Consider the following 22,378-nt stretch of genomic DNA (forward strand, 5'->3'; position numbering starts at 1 on the left):
GGGTGCGGGATAAAGTGTGCTGGGTGCAGGATGCAGGGTGCTGGGTGCAGGATGCTGGGTGCTGGGTGCAGGATGCTGGGTGCAGGATGCAGGATGCAGGGTGCTGGGTGCTGGATGAAGTGTCCTGGGTGCAGGATGCAGGGTGCTGGGTGCAGGATGCTGGGTGCAGGATGCAGGACGCAGGGTGCTGGACGAAGTGTCCTGGGTGCAGGATGCAGGGTGCTGGGTGCAGGATGCAGGATGCAGGGTGCTGGGTGCGGGATAAAGTGTGCTGGGTGCAGGACGCAGGGTGCTGGGTGCAGGATGCATGGTGCTGGGTGCGGGATGCAGGGTGCTGGGTGCAGGGTGCAGAGTTCCGGGTGCAGGATGAAGTGTGCCGGTGCGAGATGAGGGATGCAGGACGCAGGGTGCCGGGCGCCAGGTTGGTGCCGGGCTCCAGGTGGGTGCCGGGCTCCAGGTCGGTGCCGCAGCGCGTGCCTCTGGCGCCCTCTTGTGGCCGAGACTCAGAACCGCCTGAGCCGCTCGGCCCCGCCCTGCCTCCTCCTGCTCGCTCCTACCAGTTCCTGCCTACTCCTGCCTGCCCAGCTCTGCCTCCCCCTGCCCCACTCCTGCCCCACTCCCTGCTGCCCTCCCTGTCCCAGTGCCCCTTCCCGGTTCCCTTCCTCCCATACAACGCGACCCTGGCCCAGCTGTTTGGCTGAAATGGGGCTCCAGCACCAGGCTGAGCTGGGATCCCCTCCCCAGGGATCCCCAGCTGTGGTGGGCAATGGGCTGCTTAGACAGGGACCCTCTGCCAAAACATGCCCCGATGTGGGGTCACCCCCCTGGGAAGGGGCACCCCAGCATGTGATGGGTGCACCCCTGCACAGCATGGACCCCACTGTGCTGCTCAGCCCAATCCCATCTGCTCCAGGGCATGGTGAGGATCCCCATGCTGTGTGCACCCCACTCTGCTCACCACCACCACCCTTCCCCCAGCAGCGACTCTTGAGGTGCCACAGGCTGACAACAGGGTGCAGAGCTCTGAGGTGCTGTGCCTCAATGTGGTGCCTCACCTTGTGCACCCCCACAGCAGCCACTGTGGCCTCACCCCAGTGTTTGGTCTGCTCAACACATGCCCCATCCTCCACATCCTGCACACTCAGCACAGCTCAGGACAGACCCCAGAGGGCAAATCCCAGCTTGGTTTGGGTTGGGAAGGACCTTAAAGGTCATCCAGGCAAGCCCCTGCAGTCAGCAGGGACATCCCCAACCAGAGCAGGTTGCTCACAGCCCCGAACAACCTCACCTCAAATGGGTCCAGGGATGGAGCAACTCTGGGCAACCTGGCACAGGCTCTCACCACCCTCAGTGTCAAACATTTCTCCCTTCTCTCCACTCTGAACCTCCCTTTTTCAGTTCAAACCATCCCCCCTTGTGCAGTCACACCAGGCCCTGCTCAAAACTCTGGCCCCAGCTTTCTGCTCAGCCCTTTAAGCATTGCAAGGCCACCAGAAGGTCTCCCTGCAGCCTCCTCTTCTCCAGGCTGAACAACCTCAACTCTCGCAACCTGGCCTCACAGCAGAGCTGCTCCAAAGGTGACTTTACTCACATTTATCCCAAACAAGACTTTATTAGTGATGCAAGGTGCTGGAGCCTGGCCAGCACAGCCAGTGGAAACCTGACCTGTGCTCCTGCAAGGGCCAGGACCCCATCCTACTGTAAGGAGCTGGGGCCACCACTAAGTCTGGGGGGATGCAGAGGGACATCTGCCTCCAGGAACAAACCCCTGAGTTTTGTTTCCCTCCAGGCCCTCTGGGGAAGCAACAGCAGGCAGGTCCTGGGTCCTGGTCCATGGCTGGTCCCCAGAGTCCCTCCAAAAGGCACCACAGTCCTGGGACACCAAGCCAGACAACAGCAGCTGGTGAAAACCAACCCCTCCCAAGGCTAGGTGGTGGCCTCTGCTAGAAGAAGAGGGTATGGAGGTACCACCCAAGGCACTAGACAAACATGGAGATGAACAGAGCTTGAAAAACACCCTGCAGCCTTTCTCAGCCCATGCTGAGTCTCCCTGCTTGGCACTTCAACCCTTCCCAGTTAAAAGAGAAGATCTGCAAGCAGGCACAACCCAGCACAGCTGCTCCTGCATGCAGTCCTAAGGCTAAGGCATGGTTGGGGCTGTCCCCAACTTCTAGAGACAAGGCCATGATGGCTCCAGCTTGGCAGCAGGGTGCCCGAGGCCACCTTAGCTGAAGTCCCGGTCTGGCAGCACCAGTGGAGCCACCAAAGTCCAGAGGTAGAGCAGGAGCCCAGCCCAGCTGGAGCAGATCTTCACCCACACTGCTGTCCAGGGGCTCCTCAGCTCCTGCAGGCTCTCGTCAGGCCTGAAAGAGCAAACAAGCAGCTGGCACCTGTCACTGTGCTGTGCCAGCAGGGTGCCAGCCCCTGCACACCCCGAGCCTGACAGACAGCAACCACCCTGGGGAGGGATGGAGGCTGTGGGCACCAAGCCAGGGTTGCAAAGCAAAGAGCATGGAGGAGAGAGCAGAGGAATCATGGAGTCACAGAATGGGTTTGGTTGGAAGAAACCTTTCAGATCACCCAGTCCAACCCTGAACCCAGCGCTGCCAGGGCACCACTAAACCTCTGCAGCACATCTCCACGGCTCTGAAACCCCTCCAGGCATGGGGACTCCACCACCTGCCTGGGCCAGGCCTTGACAACCCTCAAGGAGAAGAAATTGTTCCTCATGTCCAACCTAAACCTCCTCTGGGGCAACTTGAGGACATTTCCTCGTCCTATCACTTGGTTCCTTGGGAGAAGAGCCCAACCCCCACCTCACTGCAGCCTCCTTTCAGGGAGCTGCAATGAGGTCTCCCCTCAGCCTCCTCTTCTCCAGACTAAACCTCAGCTCCCTCAGCTGCTCCTCCCCAGCCTTGTTCTCCAGATCCTTCCCCAGCTTTGTTGCCCTTCTCTGGACCTCTTCCAGCCCTAAATGTCCTTCTCAGAGTGAGGAGCCCAAAGCTGAACCCAGGATTCAAGCTGTGGCCTCACCAGTGCCCAGTACAGGGGCACAATCCCTGCCCTGCTCCTGCTGGCCACACCATTGCTGATCCAGATCAGGACACTGGTAGCCTTCTTGGCCACCTGGGCACTCCCTGGCTCATCTTTAGCTGCTGTCACCCAACACCCCCAGCTCCTTTTCCACCCAAAGCCACACAACTCACCATGGCTTGCCATGGAGATGCCACCCCAGTGCCACCCTGACTAGGTCCCTGCTCCCTTCCATGTCCCAAAGATGCTGCAGTGAGGAGCTGCTGAGCCTGGCCACGACCTGCCACGGACAGCCCCACGCTCCCTAAAACTAAATAGCACTGCTTGGGGTGCACCTTAAGTGGGCTTGAAGAGATGGACCTCAGCAAACAGCTCTGCCCAGTGCAGGGGCAGGGAGGGCAGCAGGAGCAGGGAGGGGACACTGAGGACAGGGCACAGTCCCCACAGGAGCTCTGCCCACCTGTACCAGTTGGTGAGGGTCATCATGATGTAGAGGGCAGCGAGGAGGAGGCAGAGGTGGAAGAAGGTGTAGTTGTAGGTGACCCCATCCTGCTCGTCGTCGTAGGCACGGTGCGGGCTGCCCTCCACGGCGCCCTCCTCGGCCCCGGTCCCGGTCCCGGCCCCGCCCACCTCGGTCAGCAGCAGTTTGTTCACCTCCCGGTGGTCCGAGCGGCGCAGGCTGCACAGCAAGGGCACGGCAGGGCTGCTGCCCACGGCCTCCGCGGCTGCTGCCCACGGCCTCCGGGGCTGCTGCCCAGCCTCAGAGCAGCCCCACCGTGCCCACCCTCCTCAGCCCCACCGTGCCCAGCTTCAGCTGCCCATAAGCCCAACCTCAGCCCCACGTGCCCAGCCTCAGCTCCCCACCATACCCAGCATCAGCCCCATGATGCCCACCCTCACCTGCCCACCAGCCCAAATCTCAGCCCCACCATGCCCAGCCTCAGATGCCCACCATGCCCACCCACAGCCCCACCATGCCCTCCCTCAGCTGCCCACCCCAGGACACAGGCAGGGCAACTTGGGTGGACACAGAGCTTGATGAACACCTTAAAACCTGAGCCCAGAACCCCTCAGGGCAGCCTCCCTGTGTCCCTGTGGATGGCTTTGGAAGAGGTGGCCCAAGCTGTGACCTCTCCCTCCAGCACCACCCTGCCCAGGCAGAGGGACAGCACACAAGCCAAGCCCTCACCTGATGAAGAGGGTGCAGAGGAGGAAGATGACCAAGCCCACGATGCTGGGGGCATCCCACCAGGTTGTCACTGGCTGGGTGGCCGTGGCTGAGCTGCTGCTGTTCCTCACCAGCAGCGTGGGGTTACAGCTCTGGGCTGCAGAGGACACACAGAGGGTTCACCACCTGTGCCCAGCCCCCAGGTGGGGCAAAGCAGCCACCCCAGCGTGTGGCCCTGCCCCATGCACCCCCCCTGAGCCCAAGGCCACATCCTCCTTACTTGGCACGTTGGCCAGGGCAGCCCAGGTGACATAGGCAGTGTAGAGGGTGATGAGGGAAGCCTGCAGCAGCCCCGAGTGTGGCTGAGCTTCCTGCAAAGCCAACAGCAGGGGCTCAGGGCCCTGGGCATGGCCACCAGCCTCCCAGCTGCACCCCAACACCTCACCTGCACCTTGGGCAGGATGGACACGGCAGAGACAATGAGGCAGAGGATGAGGTTGATGCTGATGAGGACCTTGCCCTCCGTGCAGCCCTGGGGCTTGGTGTAGTAGATGTACAGCAGCACTATGGCTGCGATGGAGGCGGCGTAGAAGATGAAGGTGATGGTGCAGAGGGCTGGGAGAGGAAGCAAAAAGAAGAGGTTGGAGCAGAGCCCTGGGTGCCCAGCAGCAGAGTGTCAGCCAGCCCCAGGGTGAGTGTCCCCAAAGCCTCTGAGGTGCCAGCTGTACCCACCTGCGTACCAGCCCTTGGCGTTGCTCTCCTCCGCGTTGCGCAGCCACAGCTGGCTCCAGGAGTGAGCAAAGTCAATGAGCAGCACGAGCTGGATGAGGATGAAGAGGAAGGAACCAACCACACCGAAGTAAAACCAGACTTGAAGGGAAGAGAAAAAACAATTAAGAGAGGGATAATGGGAATTTGGCAATGCCAGGGACACAGGGCAGTGGAGATGCCAGCTCCGGCTGGAGGCTTGAGCCTGTGCTGAGGGTGAACCCAGAGATGCAGAGGACAGCATGGGCAGGTCCTCACCTGAGGTGAAGGTACCATCAGGGATGTAGAAGGCTCCCACTGTGATCCCCACCAGCACCAGGAACTTGAAGAACCAGAAGCTGCAGGAGGAGAACCATAGAACCATTGAAGGGCTTGGGTGGGAAAGGACCTTAAAAGCTCATCCAGACCAAGCCCCTGGAGTCAGCAGGGACATCCCCAACCAGAGCAGGTTGCTCACAGCCCCAAACAACCTCACCTCAAATGGGTCCAGGGATGGAGCATCTCACACCCCTCTGGGCAACCTGGGCCAGGCTCTCACCACCCTCAGTGTCAAACATTTCTCCCTTCTCTCCACTCTGAACCTCCCTTTTTCAGTTCAAACCATCACCCCTTGTGCAGTCACAACAGGCCCTGCTCAAAACTCTAGCCCCAGCTTTCTGCTCAGCTCCTTGAAGCACTGAAAGGCCACAAGAAGATCTCCCTGCAGCCTTCCCCAGGCTGAACAACCTCAACTCTCTCAGCCTGGCCTCACAGCAGAGAGCTTCCAGCCCCCCCATCACTCCTGTGGCCTCCCTCTGACTCTGTTCCACCAGGTTCATTTCTGCTGAGGACTCCAAGAGAAGAGGGGCAGCCTGCAGGTGGGAATCCAGCAGGGAAGGAGGTTGTACCCCCCCAGGCTGATGCCCCCAGGGGCGAGCACTCACCCATTCTGCACGGCGGCTCGCGGGTCCCTGCTGCTGCGCACGCAGAGCATGATGGCAGCGAAGAGGAAGAAGAAGGCAGCCATGGCGAAGCCCATGCGGTACACAGCCTTGTGGCCCAGGAAGCTCTCACAGTTGACCTTGGTCTGGATGCCCAGCACTGACCCACTGCCTTCACAGAAGCCTGGCAGCTGCAGAGCAGATGGCAGGGTGAGCATCAGGGCAGCAGCTGCAGCGCTGGAGCCGGTTCTGGGCTCCCCACTTCAAGGGCAGGGACTTGCTGGAGAGGGGACAGCAAAGGGCTGCAAAGGTGCTGAGGGCACTGGAACATCTCTGCTGAGGAAAGGCTGAGGGACTTGGGGCTTTAGTCTGGGGAAGAGCAGCCTGAGGGGGGATCTCAGCAGTGCTGATCAAGGGTGGGTGTCAGGAGGATGGGGCCAGGCTGTGTTCAGTGGTGCCCAGGACAAGAGGTGACAGGCACAAACCTGAACATAGGAAGTTCCATCTAAACATGAAGAGGAACCTCTTTAATTTAAGAGTGACAGAGCCCTGGAGCAGGCTGCCCAGAGAGGTGGTGGAATCTCCATCCCACCTGAGATTCCTGGGCATGTTCCTGAGTGACCTTCTCTAGGTGACCCTGCCTGGGCAGGGGGGTTGGACTGGATGATCTCCAGAGGTGCCTTCCAACCCCTACCATTCTGTGATCCCACACCCACCACAAGCCCTGGTGCCAGCAAAGATGGGCCAGCCCACAACTGCTCCAATTCCAGCCCTAAAGAAAGTGCTTGGCCTGCTTAGGGCCAGGGGTGAGGTGTGACAGCTGAAGGCACCCTGCAGGTCACTGGGAAGCTGGGCTGGCACCACCCAAGCAGCTCAGCTGGCAGGCCTCAGCTCCCTGCATCCCAAGCCCATCTCCATGACTTGCAAAAAAACAGGATGCAGGAAACTTTTCTGGGAGACATGTGGGGAAACTGGGTAATGCCTGACATTATCCCTCTGCCTTTCCCCCTCCAGGGAAGCCCAAAGCTCAGGACATCCCTTCCCAGAGAGATGCTCATCAAGAAAGGACCAGAAGCAACATCATGCCCCAAAACCTCACTTTCTGCTTCAGCCTCACCATGAGCTAAACCCCTGCCCAGTGACAGCCAAGGCCAGCAACCTCCAGGAGTTACTCACCTTGTGCAGCTCCTTCTCTACACCAGGGGTTATCATAATGATGGACACAAGGGTGCCCAGGAAGAGGAAGAAGGTGAAGAGGAGGCGTGAGACAGTGGAGTTCTTGGTTGAGGGGCAGCAGCCACACAGCAGGCATGGTGCAGAGCCACAGAGACAGGACACCTGCAAGGAGAGATTCCCCCCCTAGGTCAGAGGGGCCAAACATGTGCCCAGGTTGAACCATAAGCTCTGCCCAGGAATCCACCACACTGTGCTGAGGGCTTTGCTCAGAGCCTCTCAGCAGCCGGCATCACAACTCACATCCTGTGGGACCTCATGGAAATGGCCCCAAACCTCTGAATCACCCCCACCAAAAGCTGCTGAAGACCAAAAGAGCCACAGGAAGGAGTGCAGTGCAACAACCACCCAGCAGGGAAAGCACAACCACAGAATGGATTTGGTTGGATGAGACCTTCAAGATCATCCAGTCCAAACCTTAACCCAGCACTGCCAGGTCAGCACTAAACCAAGGCTGAGAGCCCTGGGGGTGCTGAGCCTGGAGAAGAGCAGCCCCAGAGGGGATCTGAGCAATGCTCAGCAAGAGATAAAGGGCTGGGGAGCAAGAGGCTGGGGCCAGACTCTTGTCAGTGGTGCCCAGGGACAGGCCAAGGGGCAACGAGCACAGACTGGAACCCAGGAGGTTCCATCTGAACAGGAGGAGAAACTTCCTTGGTGTGAGGGTGCTGGAGGCCTGGAGCAGGCTGCCCAGAGAGGTTGTGGAGTTTCCTTGTGTGGAGAGCTTCCAACCTCCCCTGGCCATTGTGCTCCTGGGCAAGCTGCTGTGGGTGCCCTGCTTTAGCAGGGGGCTTGGACTGGATGACCTCCAGAGGTCCCTTCCAGCTCCCACCACTTTATGGGATCCTGTGACAACAGAGGAACTTCAGCCTATTTCCTTTTTTCTCAAGCCTCACTGAAGCCACCACAGCCCCACAGCCTCCCCTGTCCCATAGTCTGGCCCAGGGAGCAACCAGGCAGGTGTGGTGTGGCCCCAGGTGCAGGTACTGCCCAGAGACCACCAGGGATTCAATATTGTGAGTTTAAAATGCCACTGCTCCACTGCCCAAACACTTTTCCCTAGCTAAAACCATTCCCAAACCCACTCCCTTCAACATCTACAGCTCTGGGTGGTTTTAACTCCTGTATCAGAGCCAGCTTCTTCCTGGGAACCTCTGTGACTATCTCTGGTCCTCAGCAAATGATTTTCCCCTCTGCCTACAAGCTGGCTTCATTGATTTATTGTGCTTTCAGTCCTTCATTTCTTGCCTTTGAGCAGCTCTTCCTCTCCTGCACTTGAGGCACAGCAGCTGGCCAGATGCATTTGCCAGCAGGAGAAGGGTGCAGCTCTCTCCCACTGTTAAAGGATGTGAATGTGCCATGTCCTTCCTAATCATGACCACCATTCATTAAATATAAAACCACAGAATCACAGAATCATTAAGGTTGAAAAAGACCTCCAAGATCATCAACCATCAAGCCAACACCCCCATGGCCACTAAACCCTGTCCTGAAGCACCATATCTCAGTGGGGTTTGGAACATCTTCAGGGATGGTGACCCCATCACTTTCCTTGGGCAGCCTGGTCCAGTGCTCAACCATCAGTGTCAATTCCAACCACAAGGGCCATGAGGATGAGCAGAGGGCTGGAGCTGCTCTGCTATGAGGACAGACTGAGAGAGTTGGGGTTGTGCAGTCTGGAGAAGAGAAGGCTCTGAGGAGACCTTCTTGTGGCCTTCCAGGATCTGAAGGGGGCTCCAAGAAAGCTGGGGAGGGACTTTTTAAGATATCAGGGAGTGACAGGACTGGGGGGAATGGAGCAAAAATAGAAATGGGTAAATTCAGATTGGATGTTAGGAAGAAATTCTTCCCCATGAGGGTGGTGAGACACTGGCACAGGTTGTCCAGGGAGGTGGTGGAAGCCTCATCCCTGGAGGGTTTTGCAGCCAGGTTGGATGTGGCTGTGAGCAACCTGCTGTGGTGTGAGGTGTCCCTGGGCATGGCAGGGGGGTTGGAACTGGCTGAGCCTTGAGCTCCCTTCCAACCCTGACAATTCTGTGATTCTTCTCAGTGCTAAAACTAGTGTTAAAAAACGGACAGAGAAAAGAAAAGCATCTGCTGAGCTGCTGTGTGAGGACATCCCCCCCACAGCTCCCTCATCAAGGATGCTCACAAGTGATCACTTTGACTCCCCAAACCACCTGAGGTGGCTGTGAACTGATTTTTTAAATGTGACAAAAATCACCTCCTTGCTGATTTGTTGCTCTTCACCTCCATCCCAGCCCCACCACAGACTGAGCTGATGGTGCCCATGGCTGAGAGCCCTGGAGAAGAGCAGCCCCAGAGGGGATCTGAGCAATGCTCAGCAAGAACTAAAGGATGGGGGGGCAAGAGACTGGGGTCAGAATCTTGTCAGTGATGCCCAGGGATAGGACAAGGGGCAAATGGCACAAAGTGGGATCCCTGCATCCCTCAGGGACCATCATCCCACCTCTCCAGGAGCTGCTCAAGAGGCATCACTTGATGTGTTCAGCTTGAAAGCAGGAAAAAAATGGCCTTTAATTAGAGACTTCTTCCTTTCAGGCTCGTTAACTGCACCATTTGCATTTAAAATGTGCCAGGGCTACTGCCTGCAGCTCCCCTTCAGCTCATCACCAGCACAGAAAACAACACAAATCCCTTTGGATGCAGGATTCTGCATCATTTGACCGGGCAAAGCAGCTCAGTGCAGCCTCACCATCAAGCACATAAATACCTCCAGCTCCTCTCCTTTCACAGCCACCTGAACCAAAAATCACCAGTCCCAAAAAGGCCTGAAAGAGGCCTGGAAAAGGGTGAGGTTTGTGTTTGTTTAGGAGCTTGGTGGATCTGGGGGTTCAGCCCCGTGGGGAAGCACCACCAAAGACTTGCAGGAGGTACAGCCCCGGGCAGCATGAGTTTCCCAGAGGGGGGAAGGGTGCCATGGAATCATCAGATCCCAGAATCATGTGGGTTAGAAGAGACCTTCAAGATCACCCAGTCCAACCCTGAACCCACAGCACTGCCAGGGCACCACCAAACCATGGCCCTCAGCACCACATCTCCACAGCTTTGAAGCCTCTCCAGGGCTAAGGACTCCACCACTGCCCTGGGCAGCCTGCACCAGGCCTTGACAATCCTCAAGGGGAAGAAATTGTTCCTCATGCCCAACCTAAACCTGCTCTGGAGCAACTTGAGGCCATTTCCTCTTGTCCTACCACCTGGTTCCTTGGGAGAAGAGCCCAGCCCCTACCTGGCTCCAACCTCCTCTCAGGGAGCTGCAGAGAGCAATGAGGTCTCCCTCAGCCTCCTCCTCTCCAGGCTGAACACCCCCAGCTCCTTCAGCTGCTCCTCCCCAGCCCTGTTCTCCAGACCCTTCCCCAGCTTTGTTGCCCTTCTCTGGAGCTGCTCCAGCCCTCAAGGTCCTTTCAGGAGTGAGTGGCCCAAAACTGAACCCAGGATTCAAGGTTCATCCTCACCAGTGCTCAGCAGAGGAACACAACCCCTGCCCTGCTCCTGCTGGCCACACCATTGCTGATCCAGACCAGGATGCTCTTTGCCTCCTTGGCCACCTGGGCACTCCCTGGCTCATATTCAGCTGCTGTCACCCAGCACCCCCAGCTGCTTTTCCACCTGCAGCCACACACCTGCCCACAGCTTGCCATGGGGACCCTTTGCCAGCTTCCTCTTGTTCTATCATTTGTTCCTTGGGAGAAGTGTCCATAGGGCCAGGATGAAACTGGGCTGAAGGGAAACCTTGCTCCAGACATGCAACTTCCAAACCCTGTGGGTGCCCACTGGGAGGGCAGCATGCTGAGGTAATTTCTAGTCCAAGTGTTTTTGGAAGCCCCCAGCACCCCCAGGGCCTGACAGAGGTTTATTCTCCAGGACATCTCTCACAGAGCCAAGGCCCATGGCCATATTTCAGGGTCTACAGCTCCTTCCAACCACAGCAAGGCAACCCCCAAGGAGATGAGGTACAGCAGGGTCTACAGCTCCTTCCAACCACAGCAAGGGAACCACCAAGGAGATGAGGTACAGCAGGGTCTACAGCTCCTTCCAACCACAGCAAGGGAACCACCAAGGAGATGAGGTACAGCAGGGTCTACAGCTCCTCCCAACCACAGCAAGGCAACCCCCAAGGAGATGAGGTACAGCAGGGTCTACAGCTCCTCCCAACCACAGCAAGGCAACCCCCAAGGAGATGAGGTGCAGCAGGGTCTACAGCTCCTCCCAACCACAGCAAGGCAACCCCCAAGGTGATGAGGTACAGCAGGGTCTACAGCTCCTTCCAAGCACAGCAAGGCAACCCCCAAGGAGATGAGGTGCAGCAGGGTCTACAGCTCCTCCCAACCACAGCAAGGCAACCCCCAAGGAGATGAGGTACAGCAGGGTCTACAGCTCCTCCCAACCACACCAAGGCAACCCCCAAGGAGATGAGGTGCAGCAGGGTCTACAGCTCCTTCCAAGCACAGCAAGGGAACCCCCAAGGTGATGAGGTACAGCAGAGTCTACAGCTCCTTCCAAGCACAGCAAGGGAACCCCCAAGGAGATGAGGTGCAGCAGGGTCTACAGCTCCTCCCAACCACAGCAAGGCAACCCCCAAGGAGATGAGGTGCAGCAGCCCCATCCCACTGAGCTGCTTGGTGCAGCAGTAACATGAGAGTCCTGCCTGGCCAGAGCCTTTCCTCATGGCTCTTGGTGCCCTTCTGCTGTACCCCACTCAGAGCACCTTGGAAGCAGATCCCTTGTGCCATGTCCTAGCCCAACCTGCTGGCCAAGCAGCTCCTAAATTCCCCTCTTTCTCTTTAAAATGCAAATGGTTCCAAGCAAGGCAGATCCCACCACCTTCCAACAGCACTGGGCATGCTCTGATGCATCTCCTCTGAAAGCCTTTCAAAGATGTCCCTAAGTGTGAAGGTGGCCAAGCAGCAGGATGGAAAAAGCCAGCCCAGGGAAGTGGCTGCAGCGTGGGAGTGGTGGACTCAGGAGGAAGCTTTGGGTTTCAGCTGCTGCAGATGAAAAGATTAACTTCTCCAGTTCCTCTGTGTGGTTAGATCCAGCTCACCTCCAGCACCACTGCCACGCAAGGGCTGCTGTGCCCTCCTCTGTCTGGTGGCTGGGAGAGTGTGAAGCTGGACAAGCAGTGTCCACCCAACCAGGGAAATGTAATACCCCCAAGCCAAGGACACTGCATTCATAGAATGGTTGGGGTTGGAAGGGACCTCAAAGCTCATCCAGTTCCAACCCCTCTGTCATGGGCAGGGACACCTCCCACCAGCCCAGCTTGCTCAAGGCCTCATCCAGCCTGGCCTTGAACATCTCCAGGCCAGAGGCATCCACAACCTCCCTGGGCAGCCTGCTCCAGTGTCTCACCACTCTCACTGGAAAGAATTTCTTCCTAATCTCCAGTCTAAATCTGCCCTCCAAAACCACCCCAACACCACCAGCTCAACCACACTAACCCAACTACATCAGTCCAGCTACACCAAATCAATACCACAAACCCAACACCAGCCCAGCTACCCCAGCTGACCTCCACCAGCCCAGCCCCATCAACCCATCAGCCCCAATCCACCACCTCAACACCAAACTACACCAATCCAGCAACCCCCATCCAACTACACCAACCCAACTCCATCAACTCAACTACACCGGCCCCAAAACCATCAGCCCAACTCCACCAACCCCACTCACACAGAATCACAGAATCCATAAGGTTGGAAAGGACCTCAAGGATCATCAAAGTCCAACCTGTCACCCAAGACCTCATGACCACTAAACCATGGCACCAAGTGCCACGTCCAATCCCCTCTTGAACCATCCAACCCTGCTCCATCCATCCAACCCCGCTCCATCCATCCATCCATCCAACTCCACTCCATCCATCCAACTCCACCAACCCCACTCCATCCATCCAACCCCGCTCCATCCATCCAACCCCGCTCCATCCATCCATCCATCCATCCAACCCCACTCCATCCATCCAACCCCGCTCCATCCATCCAACCCCGCTCCATCCATCCATCCATCCAACCCCACTCCATCCATCCAACCCCGCTCCATCCATCCAACCCCGCTCCATCCATCCATCCATCCAACCCCACTCCATCCATCCAACCCCGCTCCATCCATCCAACCCCGCTCCATCCATCCAACCCCACTCCATCCATCCATCCATCCAACCCCACTCCATCCATCCAACCCCGCTCCATCCATCCAACCCCGCTCCATCCATCCAACCCCGCTCCATCCATCCATCCATCCAACCCCACTCCATCCATCCAACCCCGCTCCATCCATCCATCCATCCAACCCCACTCCATCCATCCAACCCCGCTCCATCCATCCAACCCCGCTCCATCCATCCAACCCCGCTCCATCCATCCATCCATCCAACCCCACTCCATCCATCCAACCCCGCTCCATCCATCCAACCCCGCTCCATCCATCCATCCATCCAACTCCACTCCATCCATCCATCCAACTCCACCAACCCCACTCCATCCATCCAACCCCGCTCCATCCATCCAACCCCACTCCATCCATCCAACTCCACTCCATCCATCCAGCTCCACCAACCCCACTCCATCCATCCAGCTCCACCAACCCCACTCCATCCATCCAACCCCACTCCATCCAGCCAGCCCCACTCCATCCATCCAACCCCACTCCATCCAGCCAGCCCCACTCCATCCAACCCCACCAACCCCACTCCATCCATCCAACCCTACTCCAGCCATCCAGCCCCACTCCATCCATCCAACCCCACTCCATCCATCCATCCATCCATCCAACTCCACTCCATCCATCCAAGTCTACCAACACCACTCCATCAACCCAATAACCCAAACAACCCCCACTCCAACACCTCAACATCAGGCAAACTCCACCAACCCCACTCCACACCTTCTGCAAGCTGCCCCTGCCCCAGTACATCCAGGGCTGAAGAAACTGAGTCAAGCAGGAGCAATGCTGAGCAGCTGGTTTTTATCTCCTGTTTAATTAACAACCCAGCAGGTTAATCAGTACCAAACCCACAGCTCCAGGCTTGGGAAGCTGGTGACTCCCAGGTCTGGGAGGTGGCTTTGCACTGGTGCAACCAGACCAGCACTCCCCAGAAGGTGCCCAAAATATGCTGGAGGGCTGCTCATACCCCTGGGGTTTGCTTTGGCTTGGGCAGGCTACTGCTGGCAACACCAACCCTGTCCCCAGGGAAGGCAGCTCGAGGTGACCATGCCAGCTGTGGCAGTGAGGGACAGAGAAAGGGACATTTTGTGTGTGTGATGTCAAGTTCCACCTGGCTTGCAGAGCATTGATGGGACAGTGCTGAGGGGAACTCTTGGCAGCCTCCTGTGGCTCTGGGTGAAACGATACAGGGTGAGCAGAGGGAGGTAGTGCAGGTTTTTATGGGGGTGCTGGTTGACAGCAGCTGAAGATCAGCCAGCAGAGTGCCCAAGTGGCCAAGAAAGCCACCAGCAGCCTGGCCTGGATCAGCAATGGAGTGGCCAGCAGGAGTGGAACAGTGATGGTGCTCCTGTACTGGGCAATGGTGAGGTCACCCCTTGAGTGCTGGGTTCAGTTTTGGGCTCCTCACTCCAAGAAGGACATTGAGAGGCTGGAGCAGGTCCAGAGCAGGGCAACAAACCTGAGGAAAGGTCTGGAGAACAGGGCTGGGGAGGAGCAGCTGAGGGAGCTGGGGGTGTGCAGCCTGGAGAAGAGGAGGCTGAGGGAGACCTCATTGCTCTCTACAGCTCCTGCAAGGAGGCTGGAGCCAGGTGGGGGTTGGGCTCTTTTCTCCAGTACCAGGTGACAGAAGGAGAGGAAATGGCCTGAAATTGTGCCAGGGGAGGCTTAGGTTGGAGATGAGGAAAAATTTCTTTGCTGCAAGAGTGGTCAGGGATTGGCACAGGCTGCCCAGGGGGGTGGTGGAGTCCCCATGGCTGGAGGTGTTCAAGAAACCTGTGGGCATGGCACCTGGGGACAGGGTTTGATGGCCATGGTGGGGTTGGGTTGAGAGTTGGACTGGATGATCTTTAAGGGATTTTCCAACCCAAACCATTCTATTGTTTAATGATTCCAATTAAGAAAGGGGGGGTGGGAGGGGGTTCTTCTGTTGTAGTCTTTCAGTTCAGACTTGAGCTCAAACACCTCTTTAGTCAACCAGCTCCACTGGAAGAAATTGGAGAACTACCTTTACATATAGATAACTCCACCTCATTACCATGGCTGGGGCCAGAAGGGTGTTTTAGGGGGAAAAAAAAAAAAAAAAACTGAATTAGGCCAGAAAGCTGCCAGGCTCCTCCCTCTGACTTCCCTCAGCAGCTTCCTATTGTTAAACCTCTGAAGCTTGGAGGTCAAGTTGCAAAACCAGCTCTGGGCCCAGGTTTCCTGGGCCTGGGTTTCCAGGCCAGCTGCTCCCAGGTTGGTTTCACAGCCCTGCCTTGGCACTGTGCCCGCAGGTGTGGCAACACCAGGAAAGGCAACACCGGCTGTGGGCAGCTGCCTTCGTCACCAGGAGTGGCAGCCTGAGCCAGGAACCCTGTGGCATCAGGCATGGCACCCCAAAATTGTGCAGCCTGTGTCACCAAGCGTGGGCACAGCTCCCCAGATCATGCACGCTGCATCAGTGGGCATGGGCATGGCAGCCTGAGCCATCCACCCAGCAACACCAGGAATGGCACCCCAAGTCATCTACCCTGTGACAGCAAGCATGGCACCCCCAACCACACACCCTGTGACAGCAAGCATGGGCATGGCACCCCAAATCATGTACCCTGAGTCACCAGACATGGCACCTCAAATAACATACCCTGAGACACTGACCCTGGCACTGAACCACACACCCTGAGACACTGACCCTGGCACCCCAACCACACACCCTGAGACACTGACCCTGGCACTGAACCACACACCCTGAGACTGACCCTGGCACCCCAACCACACACCCTGAGACACTGACCTTGGCCCATGGCACCCCACCCAGAGCCCCCTGACTTGTGGGCCTGCCCCCTACAACCAAGCTGCTTCTATTCCATCCTCAGCCTCCTGTTTTGGGGCTCAGCAGTGAGAACCAGGCCCCCAACCCCTCAGCACTGGATGGGTACAGCAGGACTCAACCCCCCTGCAGTGTCACAGGGCAGAGGGGGCAGGATCTCCCTGCTCTCCCAGATGCAGCAGGGCATCACTCCTTGGGGTGCCCAAATCCCTCAAGTGCCGTGGGGTGCAGCAGCCCAGATACCCTCAGACTCCTTAACCACGAATGTTCCTGAGCCCCAGAGTGGGGCAAACCCTCTGGGTCTGCCCTGGACACCCCGAGGGCGTGGGAGGACATCCAGCTCTGTGTGTTCCCTGCATCCCTCCAGGCACAGCGGGGTGTATCCCCCTGGGGGTCCCCCGCATCCCCCACACCCGCCTGGATGAGTCACCTGGGGGTATCCTGTATGCCCCCAGGGTCCCCGGCACCCCCCGGGAGCAGCACTGCGCACCCTCGGGGCTCCCCTTGGGCCCCGCTCGCATCTCCTCCGCCCCCTCCCGGCTGTACCGAGGCACATCCCCAGGGTGTCCCCCAAGCCCCTGCCCGGGCCTCCCCTGAACCGGACCCGCAGCAGCGACCGCTCCCCGCCCCTGGGGCCGCTCCCGCCGCTGCGGTGCTCGGAGCCGGCGCAGCCCCAGCGCCCTCCCGCTCCCTCCCGGTGCCCAGGCCGGGCGGGCACTCACGCAGCTGAGCAGGGAACAGACCCCGAGACAAGCCCCCATGCTTCGGCCGCGGCAGCCGCCGGTTCCCCGCTCTCCGCCGCTCCCTCCCCGTCACGCTGGCTCCGCCCGGGCCGGCCCCCGGGCTCCGGGCTCCGGCCGCACCTCCCCCGGGGCGGCCCCTGCGGCGGCGGGGCGGGTCCCGGCGGGCCCACGGACCGAGGGCGGGGGAGTCCCTGCATCCCCCCCAGCCCCTCCATCACCTCACCCTGAGCCGCTTCACCCCCTCCGAGCCCCTTCATCCCCACCTCCAGCCCCTCCGTCCTCCCCCGGGCGCCTCCAGCCCTTCTCCATCGCCCCTGAGCTCCTCCAATCCCTACTCCCGAGCCCCTTCAGAACCTCCCAGCACGTCCCTCATTCCCTGAGCCCCTCCATCCCCCACCTCGACCTCTTTCATCCCTTCTCCCAAGCACCTCCATTCCCCCACCCTGAGTCCCTCTGTTTCCTGCCCCAAGCCACTCCATCTCCCCCAGTCTCTCCATCATCACTTCCAAGTTCCTCCATGCCCTTCCCCTTGATGGCCATTTCCAAACCAGCTCAGACCCTTGGCTGGCTCCATCCTACAGCTTCCCTGGCCCAAGGCTGTGAGAGAAGGATGACAAGGAGGAGGAAGAGGAGGTTGGGTGCTCCTCGCTCTCCCTTCCAGGGATGATGTTCTGGGTCTCCAGGTGCAGCACCTCAGAGAATCATGAAATAGTTTGGGAGTGGCTTCAAGGATCCAGCCTTTCCTGGGAGAACCTCTGTGCAGAGGAGCTGGCCCCACATCCTGCCCAGCTGGATCTTAAGTGTCCAGTGTTGGGAACTCCACCACTTCCCTGAGGAGATCATTCCAATGGCTGCTTCATCTGCTTCTTGAGTCCAACTGGAATCTCCCCAGGATTAATTGGTCCTCTCAACCCTCATCTTCTCCATGGGACTCCTTGTGGAAAGGAAGTCTCCACATTCTTTAACAATTGGAACATGATGAGAAGGTCTCCCCTGAGCCACCCAGTCCTCCCAGCCTTTCCTCACATGGCAGCTTCCCAGGCCTTGGATCATCTTTGTGGCCCTTCTCTGGACCCTCTCCAGCCTGTCCACAGCTTTTTTGACAGTGAGGGCTAAAACTGGGCACAGTGTTCCAGGCATGGCCTGACCAGCACTGATTGGGACAAAGACTCTTTACCTCTGCAGGTGATGCCCTTGGTGGTGTGATGCCCTTGGTGGTGTGAAGCTCTTGGTGTGATGCCCTTGGTGGTGTGATGCTCCTGATGGTGTGATGCCCTTGGTGGTGTGATGCTCTTGGTGGTGTGAAGCTCCTGATGGTGTGATGCCCTTGGTAGTGTGATGCCCTTGGTGGTGTGATGCCCTTGGTAGTGTGATGCCCTTGGTGGTGTGATGCTCTTGGTGGTGTGATGCTCTTGGTGGTGTGATGCCCTTGGTGGTGTGATGCCCTTGGTGGTGTGATGCTCTTGGTGTGATGCCCTTGGTGGTGTGATGCCCTTGGTAGTGTGATGCCCTTGGTGGTGTGATGCTCTTGGTGGTGTGATGCCCTTGGTGGTGTGATGCCCTTGGTGGTGTGATGCTCTTGGTGGTGTGATGCCCTTGGTAGTGTGATGCCCTTGGTGGTGTGATGCCCTTGGTGGTGTGATGCCCTTGGTAGTGTGATGCCCTTGGTGGTGTGATGCCCTTGGTAGTGTGATGCTCTTGGTGGTGTGATGCCCTTGGTGGTGTGATGCTCCTGATGGTGTGATGCTCCTGATGGTGTGATGCCCTTGGTAGTGTGATGCTCTTGGTGGTGTGATGCTCTTGGTGTGATGCCCTTGGTGGTGTGAAGCTCTTGGTGGTGTGATGCCACTGGCTCCAGCACCTCCACATCTCTCTTGGATTGAGGTGCCCAGAACTGAACCCAGCACTCGAGGTGTGGCCTCCCCAGAGCTGAGTCCCAGGGGACAATCCCCTCCCTGCTCCTCTGGACCCAGCATTTCTAATCCCAGCCAGGATGCCTTTGGCTTTCTTGGCCCCCTGGGCACACTGCTGCCTCCTGTTCAGCTGCTTGTCCATTAGCACCCCCAGGTCCCCTTCTGCCAGCTGCTTTCCAGCCACACTGCCCCAAGCCTGGAGCCTTGCTTGGGGTTGTTGTGACCCCCTGGGTAGAAGGACCCAGGGGGCATCTGCCCACAGAGACCCAAGGGTGGGAGCCAGGGCTGGCAGGCAGTTGGTTTTCCTGCTCTTCCTGCCCAGCCAGAGCCTGGTACACCCCCCTGGAGTGATGAGCAGGGCTCTGCTGCTGGCATGCATAATTCAGGGGCTGGGATAAGCTGGGATCTGCTAGCCCATTTCCAGAGCCTAAATTTAGACAGCAGGGGAAGTACAGGACCATGTGGCAGCAGGCAGGCTTGGAGGGGCACAGGGCTGGGACAGCAAGGGACCAACATGTCCCCTATGTCCTTGAGGCACAGGAGGGTGGCACACTTCTTGCTCTGAAAGTAAAGCTGCAGGGTTTGCCCTCTGACCAGCAGCTGGCACAGGTGGCAGGAAGATCTCCTCAGTCTCCCTGGGCTCCCAAACTCTGCCAGCTGCTTGCAGCCCTGCAAGAGGAGAGGCCAGCACCCAAAAACTGCTCACTGACCTCAGCTCATCTCAGGTTACTTCTCCTGTGGGAGGTGGCCAGGCTTGTGTGTTGGGCACCTGCCCAGCCTGGCATTGTGGGCACGGGTTTGGCAGCAGCCTCCATGGGCTGGCTCCAGGCACAGTCCCCAGGTAGGAGGTGGGGGCTTGGCAGCAATCAGCTCTTCCCAGCCTGGTGACGTCTGCAGCAAGAGTGTCCTTCAGGCCCTGTCCTCCTAGGAAGGGCAAATCGATTCCAGGAGTATTTGTCCCCGTGGTCCTGCTGTCCCCCTGTGTCTTGCAGGGACAGGAGCCAGCTGGCACGCTGGGAGAAGAAATCCCACCGGCTCTTGGAGCCTGCAGGGACCACACTGTCCCCTCGTCCCCTTTGATGATGCCACCAGATGGCAGTGCCGGGATGAGACCAGTGCAGGACCGTGGGGACAGTGGCTAGACCTCATCCCTGCCTGCTCCTGGATGGCCAAGCAGGGACCCACCTGCCAGGAGGGAGAGGATTCCCCACCCGTGTCACAGAGGGGTTCCCACACCTGGCTTTTGCTGGTGAGCAGAGGCCACACCATCACCACCCCCTTCCAGCACCAGTCTCTCATTGTCCTCTCCTCAGGAGGTGGCTTGTGGCCAGGGAGAGCTGCCCTGGGCCAGACTGGGAACCACTAAGGCAGGCAGCAGGGTCAGCAGTGGCAGCTGTGGCAGTCCCCATGCACCACAGGACACGCTGGGTTTACAGCATCCTGCACACAGGGAAGATGAGGAATGGGAGAGGAGAGACACTGGCCAGAGCCCAGGGACGTGAGGCCACCTCCAGCCTCCACCACCACAGAAGTCCCCAACGCATGTCCCACAGCTCAGCAGGGCTGGGACCACCCTGGCCCACATACCCCTCATCCAACACCTTTTTTTCTGCCCTGCCCCCCCCTCCATTCCCTCTCCTGCATCACTCAGCATCCCCAAAGCACCAGGGGACATGAGCTGGGGACTTCTGTCTCTCCCCTTCCCACCAGTGCCTGGGTCAGGGGTCAGGCTCTCATTTGCTGGCATTCTAAGGTTGGAGGTGGCACTATCCTGGCAGCCAGCAAGACCAAGGGCAGCTTGCCAGGGCTGTCCTCCCATCCAGGGACCTGGGAGGAGGGGGGGAGGGGGAAACAAATGATCTCATGTGACAGTAAGTGGGACAATACCAGCTTAGCCGTGGGCACAGCCAGCAGGGTTCCTGCTGTGCCTTGAGTGCTGCTGCTCGTGGTTAAACCTGCATTACCATAATTAATAATCATTAATAATCGAGGCTGTGCTTGGGAAACCAGCTAAAGCCACCCAGCACCCCTCCCCCACAGCATCCTCTGGTCATGGCAAGCACAGGCAGGGTGTAAGTGTGCATTTGCTGAGGTGATGGGTTGGGATTTGATCCACCCCTGCTTCATGGAGTTGTCCTACCCTGGGGGCTGGCCCTACTCCTGGATGGGGCTTTTAGGGCAGGCAGGACCCTTCCTTTCAACCATCAGCTGCCAGCAAGCACTCAGAGCTCCCCAAAACACCCAAAGCACAAAGCTTTCACTCAGAGCTCCACAAAACACCCAAAGCACAAAGCCAAGGCTGGAGTGAGGTGGGGGTTGATCTCTTCTCCTTAGTAACAAGTGATAGGATGAGAGGAAATGGCCCCAAGTTGCAGCAGGGGAGGTTTAGGTTGGACATTAGAAGAAACTACTTCCCTCAAAGGGTCCTCAAAGCCTGGCACAGGCTGCCCAGGGAGGTGCTTGGATCCCCATCCCTGGAGGTGTTTCCAAGAGGCAGAGATGTGGTGCTGAGGGCCATGGTTTAGCCCCAGCCTTGGCAGAGTTAGAGACTGGTTGGACTGGATGAGCTGAAAGGCCTTTTCCAACCAACAAACCTCTGTGGTTCCAAGATGTAGTTAAACCTGCTCCAGCTGCAGATGTCCCTGCTCACTGCAGGGGGTAGGAGTAGATGACCTTGGAAGGTCCCTTCCCACCCAAACCATTCCCTGATTTAATGATCTCAGGGTGGTGGTCATCCATGCTGGGAGGTGGGGAAGGGGTGGTCCTCCTGCTCCTCCTGTGCTGCAAGGAGAGGCCAAGCAAGGAGGCTAGGAATAAATGTGCCCCTGGTTGCTGCCAGCAGTGCATTTTGTCAGCAGTGCTGCTTCTCTTGAGGCTTCCAGACAAGAAGGCACAAAGCCAGGCTGGGATGGGAAAGACCAATGCGAAAGTCCTGAGATTGCAGCAGCTCCCTCCCCCCTGGCTCTCAGGATGTCTTTGAGGCAGGGAATTAGTTTTCCACTAAGCTCCTCTGTAATGAGAACACAGGAGGACAGCAAGGGACGATTGCTGGGCCTTTAATTACAGAGGCTGGGGGGCTGGGGTCATGGGAGCCAAGATTCAAACCCAGGGGACATGGAGATGATTTTCAGGAGGACCACTGTAGGCACCTGCAGAACCTCCAGGGCTTGAGCTCCTGATTCCTTTTGTTTACCAAGACCTGTGCACACCACAGGCTCAGCAGCCAAACATCTCAAATGCATCAGCTCTTGAGACCAGGCTGAGAGGAACCTCGTGGAGACCAAGAAAATCATTTTCTATTGTTTTCCTATGAGGACAGCAAAGCTGGGGAAGGGTCTGGAGAACAGGGCTGGGGAGGAGCAGCTGAGGGAGCTGGGGGTGTTGAGCCTGGAGAAGAGGAGGCTGAGGGAGACCTCATTGCTCTCCACAGCTCCCTGAAAGGAGGCTGCAGTGAGGTGGGGGTTGGGCTCTTCTCCCTAATCTCAGGTGATAGAAGGAGGAGAAATGGCCTGAAATTGTGCCAGGGGAGGCTTAGGTTGAAGAGGAGGAAAAATGTCTTTGCTGCAAGAGTGGTCTGGGATTGGCACAGGCTGCCCAGGGAGGTGGTG

General features: G+C 58.1%; 1 protein-coding gene across 1 annotated transcript; it reads right to left on the reverse strand.

Annotated features, from left to right (window-relative positions):
• Positions 1 to 2,224: 2,224 nt before the first annotated feature.
• On the reverse strand, positions 2,225 to 16,875 carry SERINC2 (serine incorporator 2). The gene is made up of 10 exons (XM_054398673.1): positions 16,837 to 16,875; positions 7,066 to 7,227; positions 5,893 to 6,080; positions 5,228 to 5,307; positions 4,934 to 5,071; positions 4,647 to 4,816; positions 4,482 to 4,572; positions 4,223 to 4,358; positions 3,494 to 3,712; positions 2,225 to 2,363 (listed from the first exon to the last, which is right to left on the reverse strand). Exons 1-10 carry the CDS (start codon positions 16,873 to 16,875, stop codon positions 2,225 to 2,227), a joined length of 1,362 nt encoding a protein of 453 aa, XP_054254648.1.
• Positions 16,876 to 22,378: the final 5,503 nt, after the last annotated feature.

Source organism: Indicator indicator, unplaced genomic scaffold, assembly GCF_027791375.1.
Source record: "Indicator indicator isolate 239-I01 unplaced genomic scaffold, UM_Iind_1.1 iindUn_scaffold_77, whole genome shotgun sequence".
Classification (NCBI taxonomy): Eukaryota; Metazoa; Chordata; class Aves; order Piciformes; family Indicatoridae; genus Indicator; species Indicator indicator.